An 18,837-nucleotide genomic window follows, 5' to 3' on the forward strand; every position below is an offset into this window, starting at 1 on the left:
CTGTGTGAAACAAGTGCTGTTCAAGTGTGTCTTAGTCTGGGCAGTTAAAAAGTTAAAAGTTGATCACTGCAAACTGACCATTCTTGATCTTCACAAATTTTAAAGAACTTCTGGAATAGATGAGCCCTGCACAGCGGCATTTTTGCAAGCATGACACAATAGAGGACCAGGATAAAAAAGAATGAGAAAAATCCATTTAATAATGCAATGTCAATGCTTAACAAACCCCTATGTTTTTCTTTGCTATCATTTCTTTTCTTTTATCCAAAGGCTGCTCAGGCGGCATGCTCATTCTTCAGCTTCACAGCAGCATGATGGCAATCTTTTTCAGCTGATTTACAATTGCCCTTGCAGCTTTTGTCCAACTGCAGCTCTCTCGGTACATTAAAGCTGACATGTTAAGAATGAAGGTTGAAATGCACGACTGCTTTCACTACTGTGTTTCACTACTTTGTTTGTCTGTGAAAAGACAAATTCTTTTCTTTTGCCCCACGAGAGGGAGTGCACAGCCTTTTTAGAATTATAAGGCTTGCTCCATTGGCATAGCTGCAAAGGGGCTTTTGCTTGAAAGCTGCTGACATACAGGAAGCAATGCACAGCGAACATTCGCAGGCACATTATGCCAGTGCTTTGGTGGGGCCCGATTTCTAGCTATGGCAGAATACTTTCAACTCTGAGCTGGTGCTGTGCTCTGGTGCACGCTCATCCCAAAGAAGCCGAGCAGCATGTGCGCTGTCAACGCGTAGCGGTTGTTCCGCATTTCCATCGCATAGCAGAGCAGCTCTTCTTCCAGTTCAGGAAACTTGCACGGCTCGCCTCGGAAAGCACGCTTTTTGCAGCTTGTTTTTCTCAATGCACCCTTTTGATTGCACGATCATCAGACGCACTTCTCGGCCACGTCGAATTCCCTGTCCGCCGCACGCTTGCCGCATTCGAGAGCTAACTCCCAGCCGTGTAACTGATAAGGTGCTTGCTCATTGTGCTAAAACTGCATTACCCAGTGGCAGCACGCGAAAGCCACAACTACGGTGAATGCGCTAACACGCCATAAAAGGCTGGAGCTGGCGATACTGATGCCGATGTAGATAACGCATGGAGGAAGGAAAGATAACGGGAAGTCGCGGGGGAGAAAAAATTGCCGATGATGACGGCTGCGGCCTCGGGCGCCATCCACGGACGATTTTTGGAAGCTCTTGTGCGCGTGCTTGGCCTCCGCGATCAAGCGCTCCGCGATCGAGCGAACGTTGTCCACAGCCGGAGCCGATAGCGGAGGCCACGGCGCGTGCATTTAGAAGGCTATTCCCGCCTGGGTCATGGAAAGTTCAGGTGCGGCCCTTACACGGATTTATTTTTTTGTTAAGATTTCCATGGGGTGCGGCCCATACACGGATGCGGCCCTTACACGCATTTATACGGTAGTATTGGTCAAAGGGTACGAGCAAACTTGGGCAAAGGGTAAGGTTGCGTTTCTAATCATTCTACATTACATGATGGTAAGTTTCCGTGACTGACACTATGCTGCAGTCAATGCTGCTGGAAGACTTAGTGATAAGGTCTCTGGTGAGTCGACCCTTGCCACTAATGCACTCTTGGTCAGACTTTTCCTTTTTGCGCTACTTCACTAGCAAATATGAAAAATTGCTGGTGATTTAGTATCAGGTGAACACCACCACCATGTACCTGAGAGGTACATAGAGTGTGTCACCATGTACACTTAAAAAAAAAAAACAGGGTCTGAAGCATCGCGTCCGTCAGACAGTAGTCCCTCAAGTTGGTTTTTCTGCACCAATCCCATGAGCAATAATAAAGCCAAGAAGCAGTAGAACTCCAGGAGGTCCATGGCCACCTAGATTCTTAGCCGCGATACAAGGGAGAGACGCGCGCCTAACTTTTCGCTAGCGTACTCGTTTCTGCAATGATGTGCGAACCGATTCCATTCCATCATCATTCCATCATCGATTCCATCATCAAAAGACAGTAGCATAGAGGCCAAAACTTTTCCAGATTGTGAGTCATCAAAGTGAAAAAGAGACAGCGAAAAATCACCTTTGTCCCATCGGGGGTCTTCGCGTCTCGCCCGCTTCCGGGTCATTCCGGCTACAGTGAGGTCGGAGCAGTAGGAGTTAGAACTGCTTTAACACTGAGACAAATTGTCATCCTCTGCTGACAAGCTGCTCTCCTCCGACTCGCAATCAGCAGATGGAACGTAATCCATGTCAGAGGAGCCATCGCTGTTGGTTTCAAAAGAAAGTGCAGTACATGCAGCCATTACACAATGGCATCTGAACAACCAGAAGAAACTAACTTCATGGGAGAGCAATGACACCATGTGAGTGTCGATAAACCGAGAGAGCGCAAAGAATGATAAAAGTCAGCTTTCACGGGCCACTGCAAGAGTCCCAAAGAAAGACAAGAATCAACTTCCGCGCTTCCGTTGCAATCATGCAGAGAAACGGAAACCACGAAGGCAAGGCACCGCAAACCACGTGTAACCCCGAAGGTCACAATCAGTTTCCTTTTCTCCGCAAGACAGTAGCATAACCAATTTTGCAACGTTTCTTGTAAGTTCAAGAAGGTGGCAGCGCCTCCTCCCTGTAAGCAAGTCTCTTCAGAAGGGCCCGAAATTTCAAATGCAAGCTCAGCGGCGTGTCCCTACGGCAAAAACACCACGGGACAGGATGGATTCGGCCGCAGTACCCGTACGACAAAAACACTCAAAGGGTCAAAACGAGCAACAGCACTTCTCCCAGAACAAAGGCTGAAACTTTTAGGGACAGTGGGACTTATGTTTGAAACCACTGGGGTCGCACTCCCAAGGAATGGACTTCTCCTAATAAGAAAGAAACAAAGGAGACAATGATAAAAACAGGCGAGAGCTGTGTGTGTGGGTGAAAAGGCATGTAATGGCACAAGTTTCTACTTTTTCCGCCGAAAGAGCAGTTTGTCCCTTCCCTTGGCCTTCTCCGGAGGCACCGTCTGGAATATGTCGTCCAGCGGATTGGACGGAGCAGGCCCCTCAGCGATGCGGTGCTTCAGGTTGGCCTTGGCTTCCTTCCGCTCCTTGTACTTGCCGGCAGCGGCTGCCTTCAGGGAGCGTCGATGCTGCACAAGTGGCAAGAGTCAGAGCAAAGCACTGTAACTGCACATCACCACATCTTGCATATTAATTTCAGGATACGCATTCGCAACAGTTCTGTCCACTCAAAGAGAAACAGCTATTGTGCACTAAACGTAGCAGATTCAGCCAATGGCTCCTTGATGCAGCCAGACAAGCCCCTTTCCAACCGCATAAACCCTCTCCTTCTACCCCTTCTTATGTAGTAGTAGTAGTAGTAAGTGGTTATTTATTGTGCATTTGATACGGAAGGTAAAAGAATATTTGCTGCCCCGGCATCTGCTATCGCGACGGGAAGCACCTGAGCTGTGGCAGCGAAATAAAGGATAGCAGGCAGAGAGTAGGAGTGAAAGAAAAGTGGTGAGGGGACAGTAGAAAGGACAGGGGGAGGGGAACACTTTCAATGAGTCTATTTACATATCTACAAGGAATAAAATATACATATATACAATGCGCACGCGCGTGGAGCTCTGGGCGAGCACTACTCCACCATACGCGCACGACTACAAGATTAAAATATACCTATATACAGGTCGCACGCGCGTGGAGATCTGGGCGATCGCTGGTCCATCACGCGCGCACGACACATAGCACAAAACAGCTGGAGTGGGGGCGTCCAGCTGTTCATCGTCCAAGGTAGCGCGCGTGGAACGTTCGGGTCACTGCACGCAACTACCTGGCGGAGAACAGACGGGACCTTATGTTCTCCCATGTGCTAGCTTTTGCGTCGTGTATGCATTACATATGCCAAGAGAGGAAAAGTACCAGTCACTCAGTGACATACCATACGAAATTAACTTTTTTTTTTTTGTGAGGCAGCGATTTATAGTCATGCATTTAGCAGCCGTGTCAGCAGCTCGCGCTATGGTGCAACTTCCCTATTTCCCCACTAGCGGCACCATATTGTGAAGAGTAAACAACTGGCCGTCCTAAGGGGTCCCATTGGTAAGCAAGCGATGTGGCTGACACTGCAACAAAAGAGGTATCAATTCAACAGAAAAAAGGCTCTGCACACTATCGGCTAATTTACAGGCACTGAAATAGTTTCAATTTTAGTCCTTGCCTTCTTAAAGAGCACGATTCCACCACTGAAAAAGACTTTTGCTTTTTTTGCATGCCTTTCACTTGGAAGGCATGCAAACATAATTGCGTAGCCAGCCAAATGCAGTCAAAACAGCAAAACAAAGAAACCAAGGGGAAAAAAAAAGCTTTGTGGCCAAGTGCTCACTTCGTGACAGCATTGCAAAGAAAAAAAAAAAGATGCCATGAGTAGCTAGAAGCCCAAGAACATAACCTAGCTTTGGAAATTTCCCTTTAAAAAGCCTTAAGCATGGTACTTTCCACAGCTGCACCCTTCAACACAGTGCCTCTGCCTCTTGCCGCCGCTTCCCAGTTCCTCGTGCTTTGCACTGCCGTGCTGCAAACATTCACCCCTTTTCTTCCCTTCCCTACTCTTCACTACACTTTACTGTCTTTCTTTTCTCAGTGACACGCACCGCTTTCTTCCTACATTCATGGCCAGCTTTACTTTTTTTCTTGTTTTCTGTGCGCACCACATGTTTTGCCTCACCGTTTTACAGTAATAGCACCGTTTTATAGTCTTCGGTATCCATTTGCCCCCGAATGTTGGCCGCGCGATCACGGAGTGCACGCATGCCACTATGTGTCATCGTTCCATGAGAAGTGTGTCCCCACAGACCAACGCTCTTTGCTGTAGCCGTTTCTTTGAAACAATGTTACTATAACTGAAAAAGCAATAAATGCATAGTCGTCTACGGAAGGGCACATGAGACTACAGTTTCATTTTACTACATCCGAGTTTACAAAAGCGAAGTTCTACTGCACCGCTACGTTCTCACAAAAACTGCCTCAGCAGGATAACTTTATCATCATCGTCATCATCGGTCCAACTATGCCCTCTGCAGGACATAGCATGGACCACTAACTGACCCTCTCCTGTACCATCTGTAGCCACCTTATTCTTGCAAATTTCCTAATCTCATCTGCCCTACTGGTTCTTTGCCATCCTGACCCTGCTTGCTTCTCCTGAAATGTTACCCCAACTATTCGCCCCCCCCCCCCCCCCCCCCCCCCCTCGACATCACCAAACAAATGCTTACACTCATCACGGTTGGTGTGCTAATCATACCGCTAAGTTTTGAACGCTGTAAAACAGTCAACGCCCTTTAATCTGACTCAAACACTTTATGTAAGGACAATGACCCTCAATACAGGTCCAAGCTCCTCCGCGGCTGCCAAGTAAAAGCAGCACAGGGCACGAAGATTAACAAGCCTGCAAGTACAAATAGCTTAGCTGGTTTGGTTTGGTTTAAGGGGTTTAACGTCCCAAAGCAACTTAGGCTGTAAGGGATGCCGTAGTGGAGGGTTCTGGAAATTTTTACCACCTGGGGTTCTTTAGCATGCAATGACATTGCCCAGTACACAGGCCCGTAGCATTTCGCCCTCATCGAAAGGTGACTCCCACGGCCAGGATTGAACCCGCGCTTTTTGGGTCAGCAGCCGAGCACCATGACTACCGTTCCCATGAGTGAAGATACACAAGATTAAGAGGGTTTCAAATTGGGCTAGTTGGTAGTTAACATGGTCAAACATAATTGCGCTTTTGAAAAGACGGGACAAAACAGGGACGACACAAACTCTCGTGAAGCTTGCGCACGAGAGTTTGTGTCGTCCCTGTTTTGTCCCATCTTTTCAAAAGCGCAATTATGTTTGACCATATATACACAAGATGGCAGCTACACCTACCGCACTTGGGGTCACATAGTTTGGGTTGCTGTAGATCACCGCTCCTCCAAAGCTTCCCTCAAAGACCTTGATCGGATTCAGCACAAACCGCGGGCCTGGGGAAGAAAGAACAGCAATAAAATTACTGAATTTCAATTTGTGTATTAAAAATCAGGCACTGCAGACCACCAGTAAAAAGAGCATGAGCACTGCTCCACTGTTTTTTGGGTTACCACTAACTATAACCAATAATACAGCTGCTAGTAAAATTTGATTGGATATGTGTGCTCAAAGAATGAAGCTGTCGCAATGCTTTGCAGCCTTGTATGCTCGTATGTCCGCGCATGTTCGGATGGCTACTAACCACATCATATGATGAGAATGACAAAATTTTAAACGCACTTACCAGGGAACCGTACCATCCGGAACGTATCAACAAAAAGAGAAACACTAACACTGCGGAGAATTTTTACTGCTCGTGATTTTCAGTGTATGAGCTGGAAATGTATCAACGAGGTTTTACTGCACTGGAAAGTTTAGAACACATATTTGCCTCTTGAGGGATTAAGGGGAGCTGCTATTAATGATGCAAGAGTATTTGCCAAATGCACTCCATTTCATTTCGATTCTCCAAGTACTTCACTCCCGTGATCGAAGTAGTGGTGCAGAGAACCACGTCCACCAGCACACTCACCAATCTCAACAAGTGCCCCGGTCTCCTCCACAATCTGGTAGTTGCGGAACCATATCCGGTGGTCCAGGAGTGAGAAAGTGAACACATGGTCTACAAACGGCTGACTCTTGGGATGGTACCTCGGTGTGCCAAACACCTGGAGAGAAAGAGAAACAAACACCACACAAATAATGCTGGGTAAGAGTAATTAGTAATACAGTAATTACCAGGACTATGTAGACCCCATTCATGTGACTGCAACTGCATAGCGTGACTATGCAAGTAACCACACCATTGTGATGTGTAATTCGGTTGTCAGGAAAATCTGATAATGATTCCCGTCCCAAGGCACGGCGAAGGGGGCAAACTTTGTCAGTGCTCTCCAGTTCATCATCTTTTGAGAAACAGTTTTAGTGTACAAAGTTAACGTTGGCATTACATGCTCATAATTTTCCTGCGAATATTAGTGCAGTAGCACTACTAGGCACATTTTCAGATTTCAGGCATATGTACTTATGTCCCTGAAGTCATGCTTTGTGGTAGGTGGCAGGTGCTTTGTGGCACCTGCCCACCGGGTTGTGAGTGGTGAAGGCCTTCAAGGTAAATGCCTTCAAGGCCGTCCTCCCACAACTCCCCACTGACGTCATCGGGGTGGGGGACACAGCGGTGAGATGTTGCCCTAATCGGCTGTGAGCTATTGCGAGCAGCGTTTTTTTTTTAATTTTAAATTTTTTTAAATCAGTAGGGTCCACGCAGAGCTTTCAAATGTGACTCGAATAACTGCAAAGACCACCTCTACAGATATGCTGCACTTGAGTGGCTAGCACGAAGTATTTCAGATCCTGGAGTGTCAACTAATGCCCCAGACATGTCCCAGAGCGTCTCTCAATATTGCATTAACAGTAAGGCACTGAAAAAGGGCTTGAAAAGCCAAAAGTGAGCCAGCACTCCCAATAATCTAACGATGGTCTACAGCTATAACCAGATTAAACAACGTAATTTCAGACACTGACAGTTGACACAATCAACAGAAACCGACAAAACTGTCACGAGAAGGCTACAGACTGCCCAATTAGAAGGAGGTCACCTCATGGCTATACTTTCAACAATTGCCAATACCAGGAACACATTAACAAATACAACAATAATAAAAAATCAATGGTCATTAAAAACTTTTATGCTAAAGATGCAGTACACACACGAACTTATCCGATTCGTGTGTCCTCACTAAAACCACATTCAAGATAGTACACACAAGAAGCATCTACGTCACTTTAACTGTGCCTGTCAAAACTCCTTTTTCACTAAAACTCTCACTGAGGACTTAGTGCCGGTGACACCTAACAATGCTCACTAAGGGCTAAACAGGGCATTTTTAATCCTTTTTGGTTTGCAAATGTCCAACGGCTTCAAAGGTCCTGAAGAATCCCACATTCCTTCGCTTCTGCCCCTCCCTGCCTGACACACATGCAAATGTACACCTCCTCAAAAAGATGGTAAAATTTAATAATAACCAGTTATATAGTGACAGCGACCACTATAAGCAACTAGAGCATTAGTTCCAAATAAGGTGAGTAAAGAAGGCGGCAAATGAGGCATGCATAGGATTCAGAGCTCAGGGAATCCAAAAAGCATTCCAAGATGTCCAAGGGTTGTGCAGAATTCAGCTTGAGATTTGGTGAGACTCCTGACGACCCAACCAGTACTGAGTTCTACAGTGAGCATGGTCAGCAGCACAGTGTCTTCACAGCGCCTGAACAATATCTATCTCAGGATGATGCTTAAGAACAGTGCAGTTCTTTCCAACGTGCCCAAGCTATACTGTCCCTCAAGCCACAAGTGTCAACCACTGTCCCTCATTGCCACACATATCTGCCCTGCAGATTGAATGGATGTGCACTTGTTTAGAAAGAGTGCCCCAGTTTTCATGGCTGGAAAGCACCAACAGCTTGGGATAGAACAGTATGCTGCCAGATGTGTGCCATTGGCCACAGCCGTTTAACCCTTTCAGACGCCATTTTTTGTTTTATTGAAATCGGTTATTTTTTTTCACCTAAGTAGTATATTTAGGCCTCAAGAAAGAAAATTTGCTAGTTTTTGAGCGTGAAAGACCAGCAGGTAAGTTTGTACAACGATGTGCAGAATTCCGTACAAAGTGCCAGATTTGTTAGAAATAGTAACACCGAAATGTTCTTATGTGTCAGGTAAGCACCCTAGCAATCATGGAATCATTTTGCATTTCGAATATGCACATTACGCCCGAAATTGAGCAAAAACAATCATTTTTTTCACTTGCAACAAAATCTATCTGCACAAAAATGGTGGACAAAGTGCTACCTAGCCCACTGTTGAGTGAAATATTATTTACTGCGTTCGCTACATGGCACAAAAAAACCAACTTATTTGAGACAAGAAGGCTACTCTGTTCAACTGAAACAATGAAATCACTGCTAGGTGCACTAGTCTCTCAGAAAAAGCTGTGAGTTTGCTGTCTACACAATTGTGTACGGAGTGCCTTAAAGGGTTAAGGGATGCAGCGTGTGAAAAAAAAGACTGGAGGGGATACTAGAGCTCCACCATAAGGGTATGTGATAGTGTTAGTGAGTTAATGCCCACATGTGCGGAAATGGTTATTCTCGACTTTATATTCATAGATTCACAGTGCCGAGGGCAACCGCATCATCAAAATTCTAAAAACTGATATGGCTATTACTTACGGTGGGCTACACGTGTCTCACTAAATAAGTAGACCGACTGTAATGGTAAAAAAGTTTACTAATCAATGTTGGTTAACCAGCTGAGCATCAGAATACATCTTAGCTGTATTCTGATGCTCTACTGCACTGACAATGCTATGCCGCAAAAAAGCGCTCTTCTAACTAAAAAAAAGTGATTTTTAAAGCTTGCAGAACATCTTAGGTGGAACACTCCGTATATGCAGCCCACCAGGTGTGCTAGGGTGGCATGCTCAGTTGCACCGGTACTTGTTCAGCGGTGTTTACCACTTGATCACATCTGCTTTCGTGTCACGATACACGGGGGCGCCTTCCGATTCTTCCCTCAATACCCATCTCCATTCGTGCGTCTCGTCATTGCAGTGCTGTCTACCGCATGAAATTCATAGAAAAAAAGTCGCACATAACCCAGCATCTATAGCCGGCAAGTTCTCAAGCATCAGAGAGGAACGGAGCAGTTCAAACCAGAACCCTTTAGAACATACTCTACACTGAAAGGCTAGCTATGGTGCAAGCAGAACCTTCAGACCCCGCAGCGATGTGACAAGCTAGGATCGGGAGTGGAAAATGCGTAACCTCTCTCGCACCACAGCTAACGCCTAAACATTCGCACTATACTCAGTCATAACTGTCCCGAGATGTCCTTTCACTTCACGTAAATCCTCAAGGCGCGCATACCTCGCCACGATTGGCCGTTGCTGTCGGCTATAACATAATCGTCACATCACGGTGTGATACAGTCAACACCTTTCGAAGAAAACAATGCTAAACACCGGTGACACAAACACAGCTGACCGCGTGCTTTTGTTGATGAAAATGATAGGCGAGGGGACGTAGGATATGAAATTTCGACCCTTGCGAAAAAAAAAATCTGCCAATTTTTTTGCCCTCACGTTGCGAAACCTACCCCCAAAGTATGTCAACTTTTCAAAAAAAAAAATAAATAGTGGGTTCATTACGCGAGTAAATGTGATATAAAACTACTTTTTCTTTCTTCTTCTAAGGCATGTTTGCCATGAATCCCATCATGGTTATTGATGTCATCCTTCATCAAAAGTTTAGATTCCAGGAGAGCTTGCTATTAAGCTCTGTAATAGGGCCATTGTGGCATCCATGGAAGTCTCAACCTTTGGAGGAGTCAGGACGAAAGTTCCTTTCATGTTTTAGAGATTTCGAATGCAGAAGATGCATACTGCATAGCCCTGAAGCCAACCACCCTGTGCTCCAAACTTTTGACTTGTGTTGTCAATGCCGAAAGCCCAGGTTTGGAGCTGTTTCTTGAAACAATGCCACGACATGGACAAGCTGGAAACAACTCCAGCTAAAATCAGTTTGTATGTCAGTACTGCGAGTGTGACATGCAAACTGTTTGTCACAAATATTTGGTACCAAAATGAGGAAGGTAGAAGTGGGAACAGAAATGAGTGAAAATAAGAAGTGGAAGACAGGAATGAACACAAGCAGTGCCCTTACCTGAGAGAGCAATTCTTTCATTAACCTTGAGAAAGGAGTCTCATTAAAGGCCTGCAACGAAAAAGGAAAAAAAAAAGATGTTACAATAAACTCATCGGCACACAGGAGCTGTCACCATAACAGAAGATGACAGAGCCTATAATTACAGGCTATGTCATCTGCTCTGTTAGTGTCAGCCAATGTAAAAACAAGAGCACCTATGTGACCTCCAAAAGAGTTTTGCCAGCATATCCGAAACAGGAGTAATCTTACAAGAGGCCATTGCAGGCCTATTTGTGCGTAATGCACTTCTTAATGGCACACTGAGAGTAACTCCATCTAATAACTTTCTTGTAGTAGAGTACAACTTAAAAAAAAAAAAAAAAAGCAGCTGGTAACAATGAGCCATGGTTCAAGGAGCCCAGTATTACTCTGCCCTCTGCCCTCTAACACCAAACAGTAAACGAAATCAGCCTTTTAATGTCTGACTGCATCAGTGAAGCTAGAGGCATAAAAATTTAACAGCTCGTAATTTTTTTTTGTGATTATCTCCTTGTTTAGGTATCAAGAAAAGTTTTGACAACAGACTTTTTTTTTTTGTCATGGAAAAATTCTGAGCGGCGGTCCTGAATGTGGACGGAACTATGCTGCAGACTAAGCGTTATTAGACTATGCAGTAAAAATTGATTCTCAGGTTCTTTCTGGTTATGTTCATATGTTGATAACTTAAATGAATGAAGTCTACCCCAGCAAGAACTGGCTACCGCTTGCTTTGAAGTGAACGGTGGTAAGCATAGCCTCTGGGATTCGCGCCAAAAATTCGGTGTCACCACATGCATTTTGCCTGTAAAATCGGCCTGTGATGGCAACACATGTAGTTCATTTTTAGGTGCTTGCTAGCTTATAACAGCGCCCTTTTCGATGACAGTGGATTCTTTGTGAACAGAATGCTGTAGTCTATCGACACAGGCCATTGAAATATTGCTGCAAGTGGAAGACGATGAGCCATTCTTGATCTGCGAAAAATTCACCGAACCTGGTGCACTTACTGCCATTCTCAAGGGGCGTCACACAGTCTTTCGCTTTAACATATTTGGTTTATTATTGCTTATCCAAGCTCTGTTCTCCATAAAAAAGGCATACAGTTGAATCTCAATGATAAGGATTTCACGGGGTCACGAAAAATATTTGTATCATTCGAAAGCAAAGAAAATCCGTAAGCAGAAGCACAGGCATTGTAATCACGCATCTTTGTTTACGGCTGACGGGATTTAATCTACATCCATGCCACTGGTCACACCTCACAGCGCGTATTACGCGACTGGCGATGTATATGCGCTGCATCACTTCTCACTAGCAAAATCGGCGGTCACTCACTCACGGCACCCATCACATGGCTGGTGATCGCAACACTGGTAATGCATGGCAATATGCACGCAATGCTTAGTGCTAAAATGTTTGGCTGTAGCTCGCATTCGTATGATCCGTAGTGGCACGGCAGCGTGTTCGGTACATCCAAAATTCTGCCTACTGCACTCCGGTCGAGGACTTTCGCAAATTCGTATCAACCGTGATCATATCATCAAGATTCTACCGTACTTGCAGTCCTGAAACCCTATTCTCTCATCTCAATGCAAATGAACTTTGTAGTAGCCTTTAATGTCCTTTATAAATACACTGTACCAAAACAAAATGTCAAGAATCACCTTGTCAAAAGATAGGAGTGGCCGTGAGCCTTTCAGGCAGTTACCCGTCATCTTCAGCTCCTCCATAGTGTGAACTGAGAGAAGAAAAAAAAATTCATTTTTCACTGCATGCTATGGACAACAGAAAGTCATGTAAAAAAAAATTCCAAACGGCTTCTCAAGCACATTCATTAGTGAGCAACGTTTATCAGAATTATTTTTCTTTCAGAAGAACCACGTGTACAATAGAAGTTTGATTTGCTAGTTACGACACTACTGCATCGGTTCCCAAACTTAGGTCTGCGGAGCTTCCAGGTTAATCAGACGTGCTTTTTGGGCTCTTCAAGCACCCCATTCCATGCATGTTCCAAACCCAGCCTTTCATTTACCTGCTTTATTTCTGGACTAATTATACTTTAATTCCTCATAACATACTGATTCGCTCAACAGCCAGCCATCATTAATTGAATTTGGTCATTTTTAAAGACTATGCTTCAGCGTGCTCTTTTCTGCACACATGTTAGGCAGGGAGGGATGGAAACCAAGACATATAGGGTTCATCAGGACTTTTTGCAAGTCACTGTGTTTGCTCCCTGATGCTTAAGCATGCTTCAGGCAAAGTGAGCACTAACGGACGACTCAAATAAAATGACCTAAACTTTCATGCCGCTTCCAAAGTTTTGGCAATGCATGTAACCGGACACACTATGCTCAGTGCTCTCTCTTATAGCAATGTTCTGTTTGACATACCATTCTCAATGAGAAACTTGACAGATGGCCCATTGGGTATATTCGACATCCTGGGAAAAAAAAAAAAACAATGACAAAAAGTCCACCAGATGTCAACACACAAATCAACTTCAGAAATCACCAATGCACTCACCATAAATAGAGATCTTTCCTCTTCTTGTTCTCAAAATACAGACATTTGTTGCAATTTTTCATTTCACATATCTGAAACAATGAAATTTTTAATTATTTTGAACCACAAAAAAAAAAAGGAATTCAGCTCTACGTGCAACTTCACACTGTTCCTCCACAACAAGAAAATTATCCGCTGCTGAAGCTTTTCGTGTTATCGAAACAAAAAGTTAATCACAACATGAAATCATAGGTGTAAGAATTTTGATGCCTCTGACTTTTTAACGGAGTGAAACAATAGAAGATTTTCATTTAGTGCTACAACTGGTTCATAGCACTGGTTCGTATAAAGCAATCTGCGAGACAAGGGTTATTGTTTTCAACTGCTCTTCTTTAAGAGGACTATAGACACTAAATTTTTCCTAGCGTTTTCTTTTTTTAAATGATGCATTAGACATTGGTATACACGGAGCACCCCATTGTATTCACCTGTACCCATTAAATAATATATAATTGAATTTCTTTAGGCTGTTTCGGTTTCATCAACCAAGTGACAGCTGAGACGTGTAGTTGGACTTAAGGTGACATGAGGCACGAAAAAACAGAACTGCTGGTACATCATTTGCTATAATTCTAACTTTGAAGCAGGCTGTAATGAGTTAAAACTATGTATCAACATTTATTCAGCAGTTTTTCCGTGCGCCACATGGCCTAAAGTTCAACTATATGTCACAGCCATCATTCGGTTGATGAAACCGAAACAGCATGAGAGAAGAAATTCAATTATAAATTATTTAGCGATTGTAGGCGAATACCACTCGATGATCTATGTATTCTAATGCCGAACACACCTTTTCAAAGAAGAAAACACTAAATAAAATCCGGTGTCTATAGTCCTTTAAGCTGTATCCCAACATAAAGCTTTGGTTTAGTTTGGTTTGGTTTATTGCGGTTTGATGTCCCAAAGCGACTCAGACTATGAGGGACGCCGTAGTGAAGGGCTCCGGAAATTTCGTCCAGCTGGGGTTCTTTAACATGCACTGACATCGCACAGTACATGGGCCTCTGGAATTTCGCCTTCATCGAAATTCAGCCGCCGTGGCCGGGATCGAACCCACGTCTTTTGGGTCAGCAGCCGAGCGCCGTAACCACTGAGCCACCGCGGCGGGGCGAATATAAAGCATGAGGCCTATAGCTACTTCACATTCCAGTCACTCACCTCATTTATGACTACAAGGGGGTCCTTCTTCTCCATCTTGGACTCTGTGGTGAGCAATGCAAAGAAAAATATGCATACAGGTGAAACGACGACACCGAGCGCAAACATCTAGATGCAGTGGAATCTACTATTTTGAACTTCCTTCATCAAACAGATGCTGCAGTCCCGTCAACGTCAAGTGGATGGAGACAAGTAATGATAGTTCGAACTTGGAAGAGACCAAATATATGTTTAAATTATACACAGCTCAAACTAATGGGAGCCGTACCAGGCTCCTCTTAATCAACTGATGTTGGCAAGGCCAAAGCGTCAGTTCAAATAAACAAATAGTTTGCACCAGGTGAGCTGGCATTAAGGAGGTTTCAATAAAAATAAAGAAGGCTTCCCTTAATTTGAACTCGCCACAATTAACAAATTCTTGGTCCTTTTCACGTTTTAATTATGAAGAATCGAATACACAAACAAGCTCTGAGACACACACAAGTTCGTCAAATGCAGGACACCGGTACAAACTTGAGAATAACCGTTGCACGAGCTAATAATGAGGGCCATTATTATCACTATACTTTCTGCAAACCAGCAGCAGTATGCCACTGAGTTGGGGTAGCCAACGGTCTTTAATCATGATGGACACCTGTGTCACCACTGATGTCACCTACCCCAAACACTTGCGCCTTGCCAAGGACCTCAATTATCCTTTCCCTGCCTTCGCCATGGCAATGATTACCTAATCCTAACAGACTTCCTCATCTCATCGTTCTTCATGAGCCTCTGCTCACCGAGGCGGTTTTCAAATCTGCCAACATCTGAGGGTTCTGAAGTAGCCTCGTTTTTGAACATGTCTGTGAACTTATTTTTTCGACTCTGGCTAAAATAATGACATGCAATCCTGAGTTAAAAATACAGTGTTCAAATCTCTCGCGTCTCGCATGAGTGCAGGAGAGGGGAACAGCAGAGAGGGAGGGAGAACTCGTCTCTGTCAACCAACGTGACGTCACGTTGAGGAGCCAGGGATACTTCAAGGCACATGAGCGAGCTTTCAGTGAGCATGCTGCATGCGTTGTTCCTCGTGTTAACTGCGTGCGTTGTGACGTGCAAAACGAGTCAGCTGAGTCTGAGCACCAGATTCAACACGAGACACTGCTCTGCATTCGGGTGCACAAACAAATATGGCCGCGACCAACGTTAATGGAACTAAACTAAGTTGCCAAACTCTCCGCCTTCTCCATGCGGCTGAAGCGGCTCGCAAATTTTAGCGCGAGGGGGCGCTGCCGTCGAAACAGGCTCCCGCTGGCCGCCGCTAGCAGACGCCGCAGGCCCGGCCGCCCAGCGTCGTAGCATGCAGCCTTCAGGAATGTTGAGCAACTGGCGTCCCAAATATCGCACTTACCGATGTTTATCGTAAAGACACCAGTCAGTTCTGAACCCTGTGCGGCGAGTATGCCACATATCTTTGCTGCAGCAACTGGAGTGATAGATCATCGCTGCCTAGCCAATGCCACCGTTGGCCGAAACTGCGGGTGGTCATGATTTTTGAAAGGAGCGTGGTTATTAGAGTTTCTTCACCAAAGTAGCATATTAGACATCTACTTTAAAGGTGGAGATCAGATCATCGCAAGGCTCATCGTAAGTTCACCTAACAGCTTATCTAAACGCGAATCCTGCTACTGTGCGCGCATGTCGTAGAGTGCTTTCGCGACGCGATTGCTGCTGTGATCGTTGTCTCTGTGCTACGTGCGCTTGCATGCAGAGTTTCAGGTGCTGTATCTGCCATGCCGACGTGCTGTGCGCCGGGCTGCACGAGCGGCTACAGAAAAAACAAGACTGCGAGGAATTTTTTCGCGGCTCCTCGTGACGCGGATCTCCGTGCGGCATGGGATCGAGCCATTGCCCCGTGTTGTAAGAAAACTCTCCGAAAAATCACGGGTGTGCGACCTTCATTTTCAAGAAGAAGACATACTGAAGACGTACACCCATGTTATTAATGGGGAAGCAGCAAAAATCGAGAGGAGTAAGTGGAGCCTCGTCGAGGGGTGCGTGCGCAAAATGTGTTGGGAACAAAATGTAAAAGTATTTCTGTATTTGTGTCCACCTGTAGTGCACTGCGTGAAGGATCGAAAAATATTGTTGGAACGGTAGCGCACGCTAGGATCAATACACGGAGAGTGGTAAACTCAAAATACTGAAATTGCTTTTCTGGAGTTGGCGTCAGGCATCCTCGCTGTTGCAGGGAAAGAGAAACTGACGACTCAGGAACCCGAGGAAGTTGACTGCCTTCGCAGCTCGGGTTGTGAGCAGCGCGCGGAGTCATTCACGAAGTGAACGCTGTGCGTAAAATCTGCTTATTTCGGAAAACTGCACCACATAAATCGTAGGTACTTGTGGTCTGCTTTCGAGTGCCATAAATGCGGGGCTTTGCGCTCTAAAGCTATTGTTAATTTATGTTTAAAACACACTGCACCAATGTCTGCCAGGCATTCGCGTTTAGATAAGCTGGTAAGTGAACTTACGATGAGCCTTGCGATGATCTGATCTCCACCTTTAAAGAATTGTCTAATATGCTTCTTTGGTGAAGAAACTCATATAACCACGCTCCTTTCAAAATGGAAATAAGATCGCACACGCGTGATTTGTCGGAGAGTTTTCTGTCAACACGGGGCAATGGCTCGATCCCATGCCGCACGGAGATCCGCGAAAAAATGCCTCGCAGTCGTGTTGTTTCTGTAACCGCTCGTGCAGCCCGGCGCACAGCACGTCGGCATGGCAGATACAGCACCTGAAACTCTGCATGCAAGCTCACGAAACACAAAGACAACGATCACAGCAGCAATCGCGTCGCGAAAGCACTCTACGACATGCGCGCAGTACAGCAACTGATCGGACCAGCTGAAGCCTGGTACGACTGCAGCGCCACTCAAAGCAGCCAGTGGTGGCGGCGCCGCGAAACCGCTCTCGGTTTGGCAACTGAGTTTAGTTCCATGAACGTTGGCCGCGACTGTGTCATCTTCCACTGTTATCCACAAGATCCAAGATGGCGTATGCTCGCATGTTTTTTGGTTTCAGGTGATACTTGGAATGAACGAACTGTGCTATCCTTTTCTCTGGAGGTCAGTGAAAAAACAGTCACCACAATTGCTTCTACCACACCATGGAAAGCTGCGATCTGTACTCAACATAGCACCGGATCCATATTGGCACCTCTCCGGTCCTCAATGTTTCGTCATGGCCTCTTGACCAATTCGCGCTTGTTCTTGCCTAATTTGGGTTTTATATTCAAGTCTGCAGCATGAAAAACTGTGTAGGTCGCCGCTGCCAGCCTGATTTTCACGAAAAGTGCTTCAGTATCCCCTTAATGCACTGCCCAGGGTTATTCATCTTTCCCCGTTTTCCACTACAACGTCACCAACACGCGCTCGGTTCTCAGTACACTTCGTTCTCTTCCTGCCTTAATGTTATGCCTGTCATTTACGTTCCACAACTTGATGAGCTGCCCTGAGTTAATCTTTCTATTCGCCGCTTTCTGCGCTGTGTCCAGCTAACCTAATCATCATCAAATGTCATCAGAAGTCCATTAAACTAGCTCGCGCCGCTAGCTGCTGGCGCGCGCTGGTTCCAACACGTGCTGCATTGGCTGCGTGTTTCTCAGCGATTGCAGTTCATGCCAACTTCGCATTCGTGGCAACGTCTGTAGCGTCTAAGCGCAATGACTCTGAAGAAAACAATTTTCTTATTCTTCTCACAGTGCACTTACCTGGCTTGGAATGAGGCAGCAAGGTACGGAGGTTGAGCATCAGATGCCTGTCTCTGAACGTGATTCCCCGCGATGCGAAGATCATGACACGCTGCTTGTTGATCCATTTGAACTGTAGAATCAGTAGGAACAGCTATTAGAACAGAGAGAGCAGAGTACTGCAGGACGCGTACTACTGTAACGATATGGTTTGGCTGGACACGCAACATTTCTAAACGTCTCGTGCAATTCACGACTGTTTACAAACGTTCAGATTTCGCTCCAAGCATGGCGCGTGACAAGTTGCTGCTGGCCAGAATTCCCTCGAACTTCAGAGTCACGTCTTTCCCCAACGCATCATATGATGCATGCGGTTTTATACCTTCTTCTCGGGTGGATCGTCCGATTTTCTTGTAACTGGAGGCAATCTTTCTTGTGTTTCTGCAGGTTCCTCAGCGTCATCAGCCGCACGTGAACGTCTCCTGCGCTTCGCCATTTTCAGTTTCTGCGGAGCTACACAACTACGCTTATCCGGTGTTCAACGTCAAAAGCAATTATTTCGTTGTTCAATTATTAATAACACTATAAGTGAGTAGTAAAAATTACAAATAATTAAAGGATG

The 18,837-nt window shown here is 45.3% G+C and overlaps 1 protein-coding gene across 1 annotated transcript; it reads right to left on the bottom strand.

Annotated features, from left to right (window-relative positions):
• Positions 1-2,883: 2,883 nt before the first annotated feature.
• LOC149365515 (ribosome biogenesis protein BRX1 homolog) lies at positions 2,884-18,736 on the bottom strand. The gene is made up of 10 exons (XM_089543375.1): positions 18,598-18,736; positions 18,237-18,348; positions 14,486-14,529; positions 13,289-13,359; positions 13,156-13,205; positions 12,427-12,500; positions 10,742-10,792; positions 6,555-6,690; positions 5,882-5,976; positions 2,884-3,102 (listed from the first exon to the last, which is right to left on the bottom strand). Exons 1-10 carry the CDS (start codon positions 18,709-18,711, stop codon positions 2,917-2,919), a joined length of 933 nt encoding a protein of 310 aa, XP_089399501.1. The 5' UTR covers positions 18,712-18,736; the 3' UTR covers positions 2,884-2,916.
• Between the last annotated feature and the right edge of the window lie 101 nt (positions 18,737-18,837).

Source organism: Amblyomma mixtum, chromosome 1, assembly GCF_055824585.1.
Source record: "Amblyomma mixtum isolate Tamu chromosome 1, ASM5582458v1, whole genome shotgun sequence".
In the NCBI taxonomy this organism is placed as follows: Eukaryota; Metazoa; Arthropoda; class Arachnida; order Ixodida; family Ixodidae; genus Amblyomma; species Amblyomma mixtum.